Source organism: Anser brachyrhynchus (assembly GCF_964034855.1).
Source record: "Anser brachyrhynchus genome assembly, chromosome: 1".
Classification (NCBI taxonomy): Eukaryota; Metazoa; Chordata; class Aves; order Anseriformes; family Anatidae; genus Anser; species Anser brachyrhynchus.
Genome location: NC_137694.1, coordinates 118,054,733 through 118,070,602, shown reverse-complemented (window position 1 = coordinate 118,070,602; position 15,870 = coordinate 118,054,733). Strand labels below are relative to the sequence as shown.

The following is a 15,870-nucleotide window of genomic DNA, read 5'->3' as shown; positions in this document are numbered from 1 at the left end:
ACAGTCGTGGTGAGCACCGTCACAGTGTCCCGCCCAGCACTCATGGTGCCAGCAGTGGACCAGGGAACCTGGGACGGGAGGCCTGTGGATGGCTGGGCCGTGGCTGACAAGCTCGGCTCAGTGCTACCACTGCTGATCCTTGGCCCGCTGCTGAACGGTGCAGCTGAGGAGCCAGCAAGGGAAGGAGAGTCACTGCCTGCTGTCGATCTGGCTGTCACGGAAACAGAGCTGGCACTGCCACTCGATGTGTCTACGCTGGTTGCACTAGAGTCGAGACTCATGGATGTGTAGGCAGCGCTGGTGGCCTCACTCCCGACAGACACCCCAAGGGAGCTCCCTGACCTAGATGGCACAGTGGGCGCCGTCTGCGTCCTCTCTTCTCCGGCTTCCGTAGTTACCACGGAAGCAGCTGACAAAGATGTGGGAAGGAGGGCAATGGAAGTCTCGTCACGTGCGTCAGACGTAGTGCCGCTCACCTGGGCCATGGTGGGACTTTCGACTAAGCCAGAACGAGTCGTGGAAGGGCTACCAGCAGAGGCCACAGCTCTAGAAGGCAACGGGCTGGCCGTGGAAGAAGACGTGGACACAAAATGTGGTGTGGAATGCTCCTGGTTGAAGACAGTCGTGGTGAGCACCGTCACAGTGCCCCGCTCAGTGGTCGTAGTGCCATCCATGGACCCAGGAACAGAGTTGAGGATCGTGGATGGCCGGGCCGTTGCTGACAAGCTCGGCTCAGTGCTACCACTGCTGATCCTTGGCCCGCTGCTGAACGGTGCAGCTGAGGAGCCAGCAAGGGAAGGAGAGTCACTGCCTGCTGTTGATATGGCTGTCATGGAAACAGAGTTGGCACTGCCACTCACTGTACCTACGCTGGTTGCACTAGAGTCAAGACTCATGGATGTGTAGGCAGCGCTGGTGGCCTCACTCCCGACAGACACCCCAAGGGAGCTCCCTGACCTAGATGGCACAGTGGACGCCGTCTGCGTCCTCTCTTCTCTGGCTTCCGTAGTTACCACGGAAGCAGCTGACAAAGATGTGGGAAGGAGGGCAATGGAAGTCTCGTCACGTGCGTCAGACGTAGTGCCGCTCACCTGGGCCATGGTGGGACTTTCGCCTAAGCTAGTACGAGTCGTGGAAGGGCTACCAGCAGAGGCCACAGCTCTAGAAGGCAACGGGCTGGCCGTGGAAGAAGACGTGGACACAAAATGTGGTGTGGAATGCTCCTGGTTGAAGACAGTCGTGGTGAGCACCGTCACAGTGTCCCGCCCAGCACTCATGGTGCCAGCAGTGGACCAGGGAACCGGGGACGGGAGGCCTGTGGATGGCTGGGACGTGGCTGACAAGCTCGGCTCAGCGCTACTGCTGCTGCTGCTTGACCCGCTGCTGAACGGTGCAGCTGAGGTGCCAGCAAGGGAAGGTGAGTCACTGCCTCCTGCCATGCTGGACATCGGAGAAGTGGACCTCGCACTGCCAGTCACTGTGACCATGCTGGTCGCATTGTTGTCCCGACTAATGGATGTGTAGCCAACAGTGGTGGCCTGACTTACACCAGACACCCTGAGGGAGCTCCCTGTCCTGGATGGCACAGTGGACGCCGTCTGTGTCCTCTCTTCTCCGGCTGCTGTAGTTACCACGGAAGCAGCTGACAAAGATGTGGGGGGGAGGGAATTTGAAATTATTTCATTTCATTTTCATTTATTTTCTCTATTCATCCTTCCATTTTTATCAGCTTTCTCTTTTTTATATTTTTTTTATTTTATTGATTTCAAAATATTTTTTTTTATTCTATGTCATTTAATAGAATTTAATCAACTTTTTGTATACTGATTTTTTGTGGTCTTTTTTTTCTATGTTCTTTTGCTTCTCTGCATTTCTTGTACATTTTTCTATGATAAAATTTTAGAGAATTAACTAGGAAAATGAGTTTTCCAAAGATTGCCATTTTTAATATATTTTGTCTTCTTTAGACTTTTTATTTTATTTTTTTTTTAGCCAAATATATCTTCACTACACTGTTTGTCTCCGGCATGGTATAACATTTATCCTGAATGTATTTTTTTATATATCCCAAATCATTAATTGTCTTTGGACATAATTCTTTTTTTGTTGTTGTTTTGTTTTTTTTACCTTTACCTCTAATTATTAATCAATAGTAACTACTGTTGTTTGCAAGCATGAAGACTGTAACATTTATTAGCCTCCTCATATTTCTTTAAAGGGAAAATCAAATCCTTTTTCTGTTGTGATTATATACCGACTAGTTCAGTTATTTCATTTACTTGCCCTACTTATTCTATCTTGATTTTGAGTTCTGTTTTTTTTTTTCCTTCTAAAACAGATATAGTTGTGTTTTTTTTTCTGTTGTTGGTGGGTTTTTTTGTTTGTTTTGTTTTTTTCCCCTCAGTGTAATGCTCCTTAGCAACACTTAGTTAATATCCTAGCTCTTTATTTTCAGGTGTGTGAATCTTAAAGGATCCACGCACCATGTGTACTAAAGTAGCTAAACCAAAGAACTATACTAGTTAACTTCTTTTGGCTAACATATCTGTATAACCAAAGTGGCATTTATTGTATCATTTAGTATATCCTTAACAGTGTGTAATTTATACACATTTTGCAAAATTCCTCCTACTGACCTATAAATTTTCTGCATCCCAATACAGCTGCATCCCAATACAATACTCTCTGTATGTATCCCTTTGATTCTTAATAGCAACTACTGATAATCACTAAAGAAACTTACACTCATCTGTATTGAATGACATGGAGCTAGACAGTAAGAGTAAAATAAGGGAGGACTCTTAGTTTCTAAATCATGCATTACAGTGAGTGAACAGCACAATTAAAATAACCCTGTCCACATTTTCTTATCATTTTTTCCCAAAGAGTCTTTCAGGGAAGAAAGATTGGCAAAACAGAGCTTTCACTGGTCTCATAACTAAGAAATTTAAGATTTAAGACCAAAAAACATCAGAAAATCTGGTCAAATGCTATATGTTTCATCTTTTAGGATGAGTCTTCCACATACTTTGCTCTCATTGTTTTATTTACTTGCAGCTTTATGCCCCCACTAAAATACCTACTGAAATATACATATTTAAGAGAAATTTAAAAATCAATTGTAACTGTAAATATTATGTGCATTTATTTTATGTTGATTTTTAGCCACCACCCCACCACTCCCAAGATGATTGTTTCAAATCTATCTCCAGGACCTCCTCTAAATATATCACAAGGCTAAATAGTAAGATTTTAACTTACACAGAAGAGAGAAAATGAAGTGCCAAAGGTAATTCCAAGTCCCCATGATAAGTTTTCACCTCCTTACTGTACTCTTTCCATTTGTGAAACTGACATTTTGGTTTGAAAGCGTCAGTAATTTAAATAGGGTGAGGCTGCATTGTTACGTCTCAGCCTCAGCTAATCCCTCACACAGGTGGGATCACAGCCAATGTAATGAAATTCTCACACCTGACTCGTACTATAATAAATTCTGAAGTTTTCCGTTGAGGTATGCTTGCTTTTCTTTAACAGAACAAAGTCTGAACGTGATTCAAAGTCTAGTGAGTCAAAAGGAAAGAAATGCAGAATTCAGTGGGCAATGTATCACACCTGAACACTGTTCGATATTTGAACAGGAGGGTATTTTAGCAATCTTGGGGCTGGGAAATGCATGACTAAGATACAGACCTTGTTGTTTTGAGTTCAAAAGCCTTGCCCTAATCAAGAGATACAACTTTTTCCCCAACCACATTTTCCAATATTTTGAATTATTTAAGAGTAGATGTTGAAGTATTCAGTTCTAACATGTATTTTTACTGGATTAGAATGCCAAATTGATACAAATGCACCGAAGAGACATCACCCTTTGTTTTTTCCAATACTATAAAGAGGTTGTAGCAGCCACAAATCTCTGCTAGTTCACCTCTTTGGACTAGGTGGAAAATACTAGATAACCAGGTCTCTCATTCTTACCTGAGTTTGTCCATGTTTTCTTTAGCAAGTAAGCACCCCCTAACTATAGGGAGTTGATACTGACAGACACAGCTTGTCACCTGCCCTGGGTCACATCTTCACCCACCTTCCTTCTCTTCAGTGACCAATAATGACAGAAACCACAGACCTCTGTGTGCCTGGGAGCTCATCAATGACTTAAACATTTACATTATCTCATATTTTTAATAGTCATTCCTGTCTCAGGTTTGCTTTCAGTCACAAAATACTTGGGCTGCTAAACAGACAGAGCACTTGTGGAGCTTCACAAGGGGAAATGTTTCCCTCTTACTCTGCAGCTCAGAGGGTCTTAATACCCACCTTCCTGGGGGCTGCTGCCTGTGCTGGCACAGCAAGAGTACTTAAATTTCCCTGTACTTAAACTCCCTGTTTGGAGTGGAGATTCTTGTATTATAAATATACTTGTACTAGTTAGTCTTTAATTGATAACCTCCTGTGCCTCCATTACAAAAAATATCCTGTGTCTTTCTTCTATCCTACATCTTCCTCGGTGGATTTCACTCTGTTTCATTATTTTGTTTCTTTAGAACTATATGGGTCCTGTTTTCCTCGTCACACAAGTTAGGACACTAATTCTCCAGCTTTCTCATCATTTGTTAGGAGAGAGTGAGGAAATGAAAGATATAAATGAAAGTAGCAGAATCTGTTTCACTGTTATTGGGACATTCACTCTGGCTTTCCACTGAAAATACCCTATGTGATGTGGTTAGGATCACAGACTTGATGAAAGACCATTACCTACCTGAGGATCTGTCAAGTTTTCAAGACCTAGAACATCTATAACTACATTAATCCTAGATTTTGCTCTAGCAGATATGGTTTTTAAACTTAGTTTCATTTTGGTTTCCCTTTGACAGGCAGGTGAGATCAAGGCAAACAGTCCTTGAAATGAACCCAGGAAAATGTATTGTTGTTCTTTGGTGCGAGGCAGCAGATTTCAGTTTTGTGCTTTGTTTGATGTAGGAACTCCTGACGCAGTCAGATGTTTTCTTAGCAATCACTTGTTTACAGTTTCAACTGAAATGCTTAAAGAATGCATATGAGCTATTTTCTCTCGCAGAAATCATTGGAAATTCCATCTTCCTCTTACCCAGGAGTCCAATGTCTTCAGGCTCCTCTCTCTTTTGAACTCCCATTAGCCCCACACCACTCTTCAGCTCATGCTCTGCTTGGACACTTATGGTAGTACCACTCCACACGCGAGGGTAGTGTTTGTACCTAACCTCCCATGGCCTCTGCAGGTCCTACTTATCTGTGAACAAGCCCTCTGGTCCTTTCGAGGAAAGGGCAAGGTACGCCCCTCATTACCTTTCTTAGCCAGGGTCACCATCTGTGTAATGAAATGAGCCATAGAAAACTGGCTGCAAAGTCTATCTATTAAAAACAGGTTTTTAATTATCTTAGAAGAAACACTACTGTTTTTTAGCATACAATAACACTTGACTTGTTTAAAAGGGAAGTTCTTTATGAACCAAAAGAACAAACCAAGTTTAGATTTAGTAGTATAAGCCAATTTTTACTGATATAAAGCAAACAGGATATTACCTTAACAAAATAAATAAAAAAATAGATAAATAAAATCTATTCTTTGTGAGCTAGTTAAAGTAGACAAGCTATTTGTTGCCAGAACTGAGGCTCAAGTAAGCTTCCCTGTTAGGCAGCCTGGATTCCAGTTTCTCTTTTTACACCTGTGACAATTTATGGCCCAAGGGCAAACTAATCTCTAATTCAGCTTGCTATACATTTTAGCATAAAAGTTGTTTAAATAAAAGTTGTTTAAAATGCAAAGCAAGTTTTACCACGTGCTTTAAAGATATGAGAGTTGCCAGTATCAAACTGCTGTCTTTTTTAAATTTTGTAATGTCTTTTGCTGTCTTTTTTAAATTTTATAATGCCTTTTGATTCACCTTACTCACCTGTCAATTCAAGATTTGACTGACCACCTACTTCTTACATTTATCTTTCAAGGCTCATGAAGTAAGTCATGTTACACCTAGAGGTAGAAGGTGAGGCTACAAAAGGAAATAACATGATTGCAACTCCATTGACTTCACTTGCTTAAGACCTTGGCATTCCTTTGAGATGCTCAAAGACTCTAGACATAATTTGGGGAAAAAAAAAAAAAAAACAGATATTAATTTTCATCTGTTTAAGAGCATGTTGTTAAAAACCTACACTTACCAAGGCCTTAGCTTCCCAATAAAATGGAAGTTAAAAGAAATATAGAGAGCAGATGCAACTGGAAATGCAGTATCTTTTATTAAGTCTACTAACACAATGGGGAAAAAAATACTTGTGGACATCTAAGCCCCTCAGTCAACTTGAATCACTAGAAGCAAAAATTAGGGAGAAATGTTAGTGACTTCACAGGTGAAAGAAAAATAACCCATTTTGATGTATTCATTCTTTTAATGCCAGCCATCACTGATCATTTCCAGATTCTCACCTGCCCACTTACTAGTCAAAGATGGAATTTATTGGGGGAAATTACAATTCAGGGGAAGAATACAATACTGTTTTTAATTTCTTTTATCATGTTGAAATACCAAACTAACATATACAAGAACCAGCTAAAACATATCAGTACTGTCTGTGAGGATGTGTTTCATGGTCTTGCTCTGTGGGTTTGGGGAGTGAAAGAAAAAGTATTCTTCCAAGCACTAACTGTTCTTTCCACATTCATAAGAAGTGCCTTATCACTGAATATTATCTTCAGTTTTTATCAGGCTTATTCAAACTTATCTTCAGTTACTTAGTGGGTGAGCCTCATTTCAAAGAGTTCAGCTTACCTTAACAATGTATATCTACATTATTCAGTGGAAAGCAATGTGCTTGTTCTAATACCAGCCTATTATATATTAACTCAAGACTGTCTCTTACCTTTTTATTTTGTATTTGCTTTCTCATTAATAACTAATGGAAGTGAGGTTCTTCCTTGTCCAGAAGAACTTCTGGAAGAATTACCTTCTCGTGTAGTAACTTCAGTGCCAGAGAGAATGTTCTCTTTTCAACAACTCTCCTACTTGCAACTGATTTATCAATTTCTAATTCATTGTGATGTTCGAATCACACAAATATGAAACATATTTTCTACTGCTCACAAAAGTCATTTCTGAGTCCTCAGGCCACCTTGCATTAAACCATGCTGCCAGCTCCGAAATGACCAGTCAATACTCATTGATGATGAAACACAGTGGGTTTTATGCACAGCACATATGCATATTGAGTAGATGATAAGACAGTTCTAAGCCATGCTTTGTGAAGACAAAGATCCACTAAAAAGAAGCATATTGCACACATCCCAGCCATTTGGGGCTTGGTGCAATTTGGAGGAAGGGGAGAGGAAGGACAGTCCCAGGTGGATAAAACAAGTTTCTGGCCATAAAAAATCACAAACAAGCAAAAAAAGAAAAAAAAAAAAGACCCTAATTCAAAGAAACAATTCCCAAGAACCTTGAACTCATTCGACTTCCATCTCCCCATACCTCATTATCCAAAGTGAACACAATCAGGCTAAAAAAAAAGTCATGGTTATCATGGAAAAAAAAAGGAAACAAACAAGGGCAAGAGATGCCTTTTATTTGCCTCCTAGATTTGGGAAACTCTGATGTTCACATTGAGATACTTTTTGCTGCCTTTATATTCCTAAGAAATTTAGGACGGAAGAAATAGGAATGCTGAAGGCCTTTCTATATATGGGAGCTTGAGGCTTTAGGAAAACAAATGTCATCAAACAAGAAGTGTTGAGACTGTATTTTGTATTGCGAGTTAAGGGACTTAGAGTAGCTGTATCTCAGTGCACCTGGATCTTCAACACTGGCAGCGGGGTAATCTGGAGGGAGACCTTTCACAGCTGAATGGGGACTTTTTATATTGGCTGCACTCCTGTGGGGTCTTTTTTCTCACCTTTTGCCACCCCAGACAAAGAGCTACAGCAAAGCCTGAAAGGAGTTACCCCTTATAGCAATGGAAACAGACAGGCTACTTTCACTGTTGCAAAGTCACTGAGAACATGTCTGTAAAAAGTCACTCAGCAGTACTGATTTCAAAAGCAAATGGAATCTAAACATATATTTTAGATGTGAATCATTTGCCATTGGGTTTTCAGTAAGATAAAATGGGTTTCCTAGAAACTATTCCTGTTAAAGTTGGCAAAGCATAGTACCTTTTGTGGAGGGCTAATGAGGCATGGTGTTGAGTAGAGAGCCACAGAAGTAATGAGTGTACTTTAACTAGCTCTGACGAGATGAAGCCCACATTTTCCTTCTCAGACTTGCATTGCATTATCCTAGAAAGAGCGGATGGAAGACAAATCAAGTACAAAATACGAGGACAATAGTGAACAGCACAGATAAAGAATTGGAGTTACAGTTAGCTGAATCAATACCCAGAGTTCACAATGTAGGTTGGAAACTCTGCAGCTTCCAGACAGATATATCATGGATTTGTCAAAATGCTCTACTGTGGAAATAAGAATAGCATAAAACAGAGAGAAGCTTTCCACGTGGAAGAGGAGGCATGTCTTCTGGAGAGAAGGGAAGTAAGTTCTGCATTTGGGCAGAGCACAAAAACAAAAAAAGCACACCATCATCAGAAAATATGTCTACTTCACCCAGCAGCTCTCCATAAAGATACCGATCCAAGCTGGCTCTAGAATCAGAATCAGGAAAGCCCAAGAAACCCTGATGTTCATCTCAATTAATTAGTCCTGACAAAAAAAATATAATAAAATAGCATTATGCTAATGAGACTATGCTGCTGCTGTGACTTGATTACCAACTTTTCTTGACTTTGTTCTGTGCTGTGCATTAGATGCATTAATGCAGTCACAGCTATATCAGGGACTCTGTAACACAGCACCACATAAAGCTGTGTAGAAAAAATTCTTCCTGTAAGTTTGGCCCAGGAAAAGGAAGAAAAGAAAATGACTCTAAACAAGAAAGTCCAGTTCTCCACCGAGCAGCATCACTCACCCAACATCTGCTTCAGAAAGACATCCAAATAGCCCATTGCCAGAGAACAAATATCCATGTTAATCATAAACCACAGATGAGAATTAAGAAATTAGCTGTGGTTTCCAGGGTAGAATTCAAAAGACAGTGCTCAGCCAGGAATTATTGCCAATAATAACAATAAAAATTCATTACATAGAGCTGGCATCCAAAACTAAAACAGTGACTCCCAAGGAAAATCACACTGTCTTGGAGGCTTGCTGCACGATATCTAATGCCCTTCCCACAAACTAACAGAAGACTGATGTTAGACACAAAGAGATCAAGCTCCTGTCAATGTGGCTACTGATACCCACTGTTTCAATGTCAGCTTCTCTCTTCGTCTCATTCTCCTAATCCAGATCTTTTTTATTATTTTTTTTTCTCCTAAATAGAGCTTACTAGCATCACTGAGAAGTTCCCCTCATGTAGGAGAAGATCTATGTTCTGTAGCATAACTCTTGTAACTCTATATAGCATGTCAAACCTTCTACATATGCAGAGACATAGCTGCCATGGAGAACCACAGAAACTCTTTTCAAAATTTTTTCATCTTTTTTGAGGGTTACATTTTAACAGGATGTGCGATTTGAACTGACTCTTCATGAGACCACAAAATCATGGGATTTGAAACTAGTGCTGGGCACGTAGGGCATATGGCTAGAGAAGAGGGTGGGACTGTCCTTGGCAGCTCCCAGGTATCAGATTGGCATGGCTGTACTGTCATGTTGCATCTTCGGTGCCTTCTGTGAATCAATTCCTGGTGTATAAAAGTGTTTAAGCAAGGAGCAAAAGCCATGAGCACGTATTTATAATCAAGTAGGTACTTTAGTGGCTGCTGGATTACAGCTTGACAACACAAAGCTGAGACAGGAAAACATTTCAAGTGTAGAGTGCACAGGACAAGAGTATCTATAGTGAATAAAACAATATTAAGATCATTAAAAATATTCATAATAAGTTGAGCAAACATCACACCCATACAGACATTGGCAAAGTTGTTTGACTTCGGTGCCTAAGGATTTCCACAGCACCTGCCATGTGAGATTTTCAGAACAATTTACAAACATGATTTGGCTACATTTTGCAGTGCATCTGCCCTGAGGGTTTCTCTGAGTATCATTTCCTGGATTTTCTTAACGGAGAAATGGAGTGCTTAGATTGCTTCCTCACCATAAGATAGCTTACTTACACAGAAGAGTCCCTGAAGACTATGAGTACCACCACTCAACGTCTAGAAATATGTCCACTTCTGCTAGAGACAGCGTTCAAGTGAGTGGGTGCAGCAAAGCAACTGGTATGACAGAGAGGTGGAGGACTAGCATGCTGAAATTTCAAACACTTGGGAAACTTTCTGTTCCCCTCAAGAAAGCTTAAAAGCTATATAAATTTAAGCCATTAAAGAATGTGAAGATATGTATCCTGTTTGTTTATTTCTACGTTAGGAATGCAAACAGAGTAAGCTGGGGAGAACTGTAGGTAGAAACTCTTACTGTGTGGTAGGTGGATGGGGATAGAGAAGCTTTAGCAATAATACTTTGCTAAGTCCCCTTTTTGGTTCTGAGAAGAAAGCTGTGCCACCTCCTTATGATGTATGTGTTATAGTCACAGTGTGGAACCAGCCATTTCACTGCAAGACTTGAAGCTTTGGACATTTCATTAAATGACTGCCAGCACAGGTATTCTGTTACACTATGTACTGGAGTCTGTTTCTCTCAGGCATCTTATGTAAGGTCAGGATGGCATTTCTGTAAGCACTGTTATGAACCTTGGCTCTACAGGCATCTGGTTACACTAACAGGAGACAGAGGAATCCTTTGCTGGACATTACGTGACACATGAATTTCACTCGAGACCCCACAGTTTCTAACTAATCAGATTATCAGATTACAATGGATGACACCATAACAAAGTTAGCAGCCAGTATATGCCCTCCACCCCAGTGCAGGGAGACTGACCACTGATGGGTCTGACATCAGTTCACTCTCAGCAAAGTCTTCCCAAGGGTAATGATAACGTGGGATTAAAACGAGAGCTCCTGGCTTTCAGAGAACACTAAGCTACTCTTGTTTTTTTTTTTAATATTTTTTTCTCTTCATTTAGTTGCCTTTCTGGAATTTATTTCTCCAGCAAGGAAAGTAGGAAAAATACAGGTATTGATAGCAGATCCCTCTTCTTTTCAGATATGATCTGGAAATGATGCCTGGAAAACATCTTTCCAGACATGGTTTCCTTGAGGATGCACTTTAAGTTCCAAAAGTTGCACCTAAGAAACATTTCACTGGTTTCTGCATCCAGAGCCAGGATATCACTGCAGGCCTGCATGTTGGAAAGGCACATATCCTTTACTCACACAACAGAGAATCTTCATGACTGTGTCCGTGCAGATATTTATCTCTATATTCAAACTATCAGACTGGATGACATACTCACTTGCTATGGATCCACTAAGCTGTATCAGTAACCAGCAGCCACAGCACACTGCAGAAGAGGCCAGGATACTTCTGAGGCTTTCCTATAGAAGTTCTCAATGATGTACAAGTATATCATTAACACTAAGACTTTTAGTTCACTTTACCCAGTAGTGCGTCTTTTCAGATCACCGTGACAATATTCGATAGAAAGTTCTTTCAGCTGCCTTTCACTAAAGACTCTGAGATATACCCTTCCTCTCCAGATGGATTAAAAAGGGAGTACGGTACCTGTAGTGTGTATGAATCATAAATACTCCCTGAAGAAAGGAAGTTGCTGGAATGAAAAAAACCTCAGTGCTAAGGTCTTTGTGGACTATGTGTCCCTACAGTTAAAAAGTACATAGGGAACACATAAATATATGAACACGCGAAATATAAACCATGAAGAACACTAGCTGTTAATAACTAACTTCCTTTTCTGGGATGTGACACATTACTGTATGGCAGAGATAATACTGTATGGCTTAAAAATAAACCCAAATCTTTTTTCGATCAACTATTGGTCATTTCACATAATGCTTATTTCTTCCACTATCACTTTTTACACTGAAATCCCTTAAGAGAAGGGACAGTCATGTCCTACAAAGGGTCAGCCAAACTACCCTCCCTGCCCTACCTTAAGACAAACTAGCAATAATATTTGTTTAGCTTTTCTATCCACCCTTTCTTCCCATTACAGTTGAAAAGATGAAAGGAACTGTGAATTCAGCCTCGGGAAGGCTGCGCAAACCAGAAGATTCTGAATTTGTCTTGCCACAGGCTGCTGACAGACAGCTTTCTGCTCAGCTCTGCTGAGTAACAAAGGGAGGGAAAGGCACACTGGTGGGTGAGGTAAAGAGAATGGGGAAGCAGGCCAAGGAAGGAGCCTTTCCTCCTTCGTGTAATCCAGAGAACACACCATACTTTGCAGCGCTAACAGTGAAATTAAATTTGCTAACTAACCTCCAGTTATCCTGTTAATGACTGAAACAGCACGTAAAAAAATGTAGGGGGAAAGATTTATATACAAGTGTAAAGAAAAGTACGCAGCCAGGGTATTTAAATATATACAATACAAATAACCCTGAAACATACCACCTTATAGGTTTCTTTCTTAATTGTGTTTTTTGTTGGCTGAGTGAACACATTTTTATAAACCTGACTCCAATTTTCACTATACAGTCTGTCCAATTAAACACCACGGTTAAGATCACAACTATATAAAATTAACTTACAAATATCAGAACCTGCTCTTTTTCTTTTTTCTTTTTTTAGGAGAAAAAATAAAGAAGTTCAAGTTCTGATCTTATCATTGTGGGTTTGTGGCTTTGTGTTTTCTTTTGTTTTGTTTTGGTTTTTTCCAATACATTCTTTTCTGTGTGCTCCTGGAGCTAGGATGTTTGTAAGTGCCTAATGGCATAGCTTGACAGCAGGGTTGTTGAGGCTGTTTCCCATCATCCATTATTACTACGGTGGCATGTTGTGGCTGACTGCACTCCGCTGGCACTAGATACTCATGAAAGAAGGAGGAGAAGACCAGGACTACACCACCTGAGAGGAATTTGGGGAAGAAACCATGGCTCAATCACGTCCCAGCTCTAGGGTCCCAGGAGTCAGGTAACCAGATCAGCTTTCAGGACCAGCAGATCTCTTGGAAAGCAGGGCAAAACTGAAGGCTTGAGTAACCAGCACAGCAGGTCTCCAAAAGGTCATGTTGGCAAAGAGGCTCAGTGGACTGAGCATTTAGGTATGAGATTTATTTAGCTCTGCAACTCTCTGGAATGTTTGCAAAATAGAGGTATGGTGGCCTGTGCTGACAAACGCACACAAAATCTTAGCACTTGCCTTTGAAGTCTCAGACCTGTGTAGTGACCTCTGTTAATGAGTAGAAACCTCATACTGTATTGGAACCTCATATTAGATATTGGCCTTTTCTTTGCTTAGTGCTTGTACTGGCAAATGATGTCAACTCAAGGTGTTCCTTTTTTAACCAACAGAGATGTACTTGGACAGTCTGAATATCAACATGAAAGTGTCTTAAGCTGGAAAAGCTTCTGCCCTTTCCCATACATCTCACTAATTCTGGTCTGAGTGCATCCTCTACTGGGGGACTTCTGCTGTCACTATCAGCGGATAGTCGTCTATCAGGCCTCTACTGTTTCCCAGACACCGTAACTCTTCAACAGGAGATGTGTTTGTGAGATCCACTCTCCTGTCCTTCCTCCTTCCCTCTCTCCCCATGTTTACCTGTGACCAACGTCAGACTGGAAGCCATGCATACTCACACAAAGAGCCAATGAGAAGAGATGTCAAGAGCACAAAGATTAGGTATGACCCAGCAAAAATGGGTATGACTGGATTAGTCAGTGCATGCATCAATTGAACTTACAAATATGTACTCATATTTCTTCTTTATTTGGTCCGAAACTGTCTATTTGATTTGGTGTTTCAAACTGGACAGCTTTATCCACGCTGGCACTGCTAAGTCCATGCCTATTTGTGTTTCTATTTACATACAAATTTATTCTGTACAGGATGATTAGCAGTCTGTATCTATAGACAACCTTCTCATTTTTCTTGTTTGCTGTGTATTAGCGCTGGGAAGGAACAATTTCCCAAACCATATTTTGAATCACAGAATGATAGAATGGTTTGGGTTGGAAGGGAGTTTAAGATCATCTGGTTCCAAACCTACCGTGGACAGAGACACCTCCCACCAGACCAGGTTGCCCAAAGCCCCATCCAACCTGGACTTGAACACTTCCAGGGATGGGGCATCCACAGCTTCTCTGGGCAACCTGTTCTGGTGCCTCACCACCGTAACAGTGAAGAATTTCTTCCTCATATCTAATATAAATCTATCATCTTTCAGTTTAAAGCCCTTACCACTGTCCTATCACTACATGGCCTTGTAAAAAGTCCCTCTCTAGTTTTCTTGTAGGACCCCCTTTAGGGTCTCTCTGGAGCCTTCTCTTCTCCAGGTTGAACAACCCCAGTTCTCTCAGCCTGTCTTCACAGGCGAGGTGCTCCAGCCCTCTGAGCATCCCCGTGGCCCTCCCCAGGACTTGCTCCAACATGTCCATGTTCTCATGTTTTACCACCCAAACTGCGGTCACTTGCCACCACAGGTGAGTACATTTAGCTGGTGTAGCGAATTTACTTGCTAAATTCCAGCCTTGTCAGAAGCTCAGTATGCTAGTTTTTCAAACTGTTTTCAACCAAACTATTGTTGGCTGAAGTGGAGAGCTTTGAATCAGGAATGAAAAAGCAGCTTTCAATAGTGATGCAATCACACAGCAGGATACCTCAGAAAAATACAACTATAAATGCATTCCGGTTTTAATCAAGAGATAAAGTTCCCCCTCACCTTCTAGCTGGTCAAAACTGGAAGAAAAGAGCAGGTGCAAGACAAAATTAACAACATACATAATCTTGATGTTGGCTCACTTAATAGCTCCCCTTGGCTTGTTCTCTTAACCTGGGGAAATTCCCTAAGACAACACAAATAGAAAGTTAACAACTTTGCCAGTTGTTTATCAATGGAGAGGTGGAACTATAAAATGAGTCATTCTCTCATCTGTAAAGATCAGTGACACAGAAATGTTTTATTGTGTATAAATAAGAGAATTTGTAAAATACATGCTCACACAGATACGAGAATGCAGTAATTCAGAGAGCTAAAATATTGCAGATACATCAGTACTTTCCACACAGAGAGATCACGAGGAGATGAACAGAAAATATGTTTGAGAGCACAGCAGAGGTAAAGACACCTGAAAGAACGCTCACACTACCCTCACCCTCCAAAATTTGGCCCTTTATTTCTGATGTGTACTACAGCATGATGCACTCCCGCTCTGATTTCAACCCAGATGACCATAAACGCTCAAATCATGCCACTGGCTGCAATAAGGGAAGAGTCATTTGGGCAGCTTAAAGATATAAAACAAGATCTGTATTATGGAAGCTATTTCCTTTTGAAGAAGCATCAAAATAACTCAGTATCCAGCTCTGTAAATAAGCCTTTGATCTGTATGGCATTGCATAGAATCTGCTGCTTGCAACAGGACAACAAAAAAAGAGAAGGCCGTAATAGGCATAGGGTATTTATGAGATGAAAACACAGAGCAAACAGCAATAAATTGCATAAATGATGATATCCATTGCTATGTGAAGGAGAGGTCTAAAAAGGTGCGGAGGAATGAGTGAAAATATTCTTCTCTGAGGTCAGAACCACTGGCATAGATCTAAAAGATATTTACAGAAGAGAAAGCTGGAGAGGAAGCTCTTTACATGTTTTGTGTGTGACTCCTGTATTACACATGGACAGATTATCGATGATAAGCTTCCTGTGTATGTTTCTACAAATCCTTTTGATGGCTAAAGGTACATATTGAGAAAATGCAGATATA

General features: G+C 40.8%; 1 protein-coding gene across 1 annotated transcript in view; it reads right to left on the bottom strand.

The window, feature by feature from the left end:
* Positions 1 to 3,405, bottom strand: part of LOC308198906 (uncharacterized protein) — a 35,807-nt gene extending 32,402 nt beyond the window's left edge. Inside the window, exon 1 of the mRNA XM_080602142.1 lies at positions 3,262 to 3,405. Coding sequence (XP_080458268.1) covers positions 3,262 to 3,307 — 46 coding nt within the window. The 5' untranslated portion in view covers positions 3,308 to 3,405. The remainder of the gene's footprint in view (positions 1 to 3,261) is intronic.
* Positions 3,406 to 15,870: the final 12,465 nt, after the last annotated feature.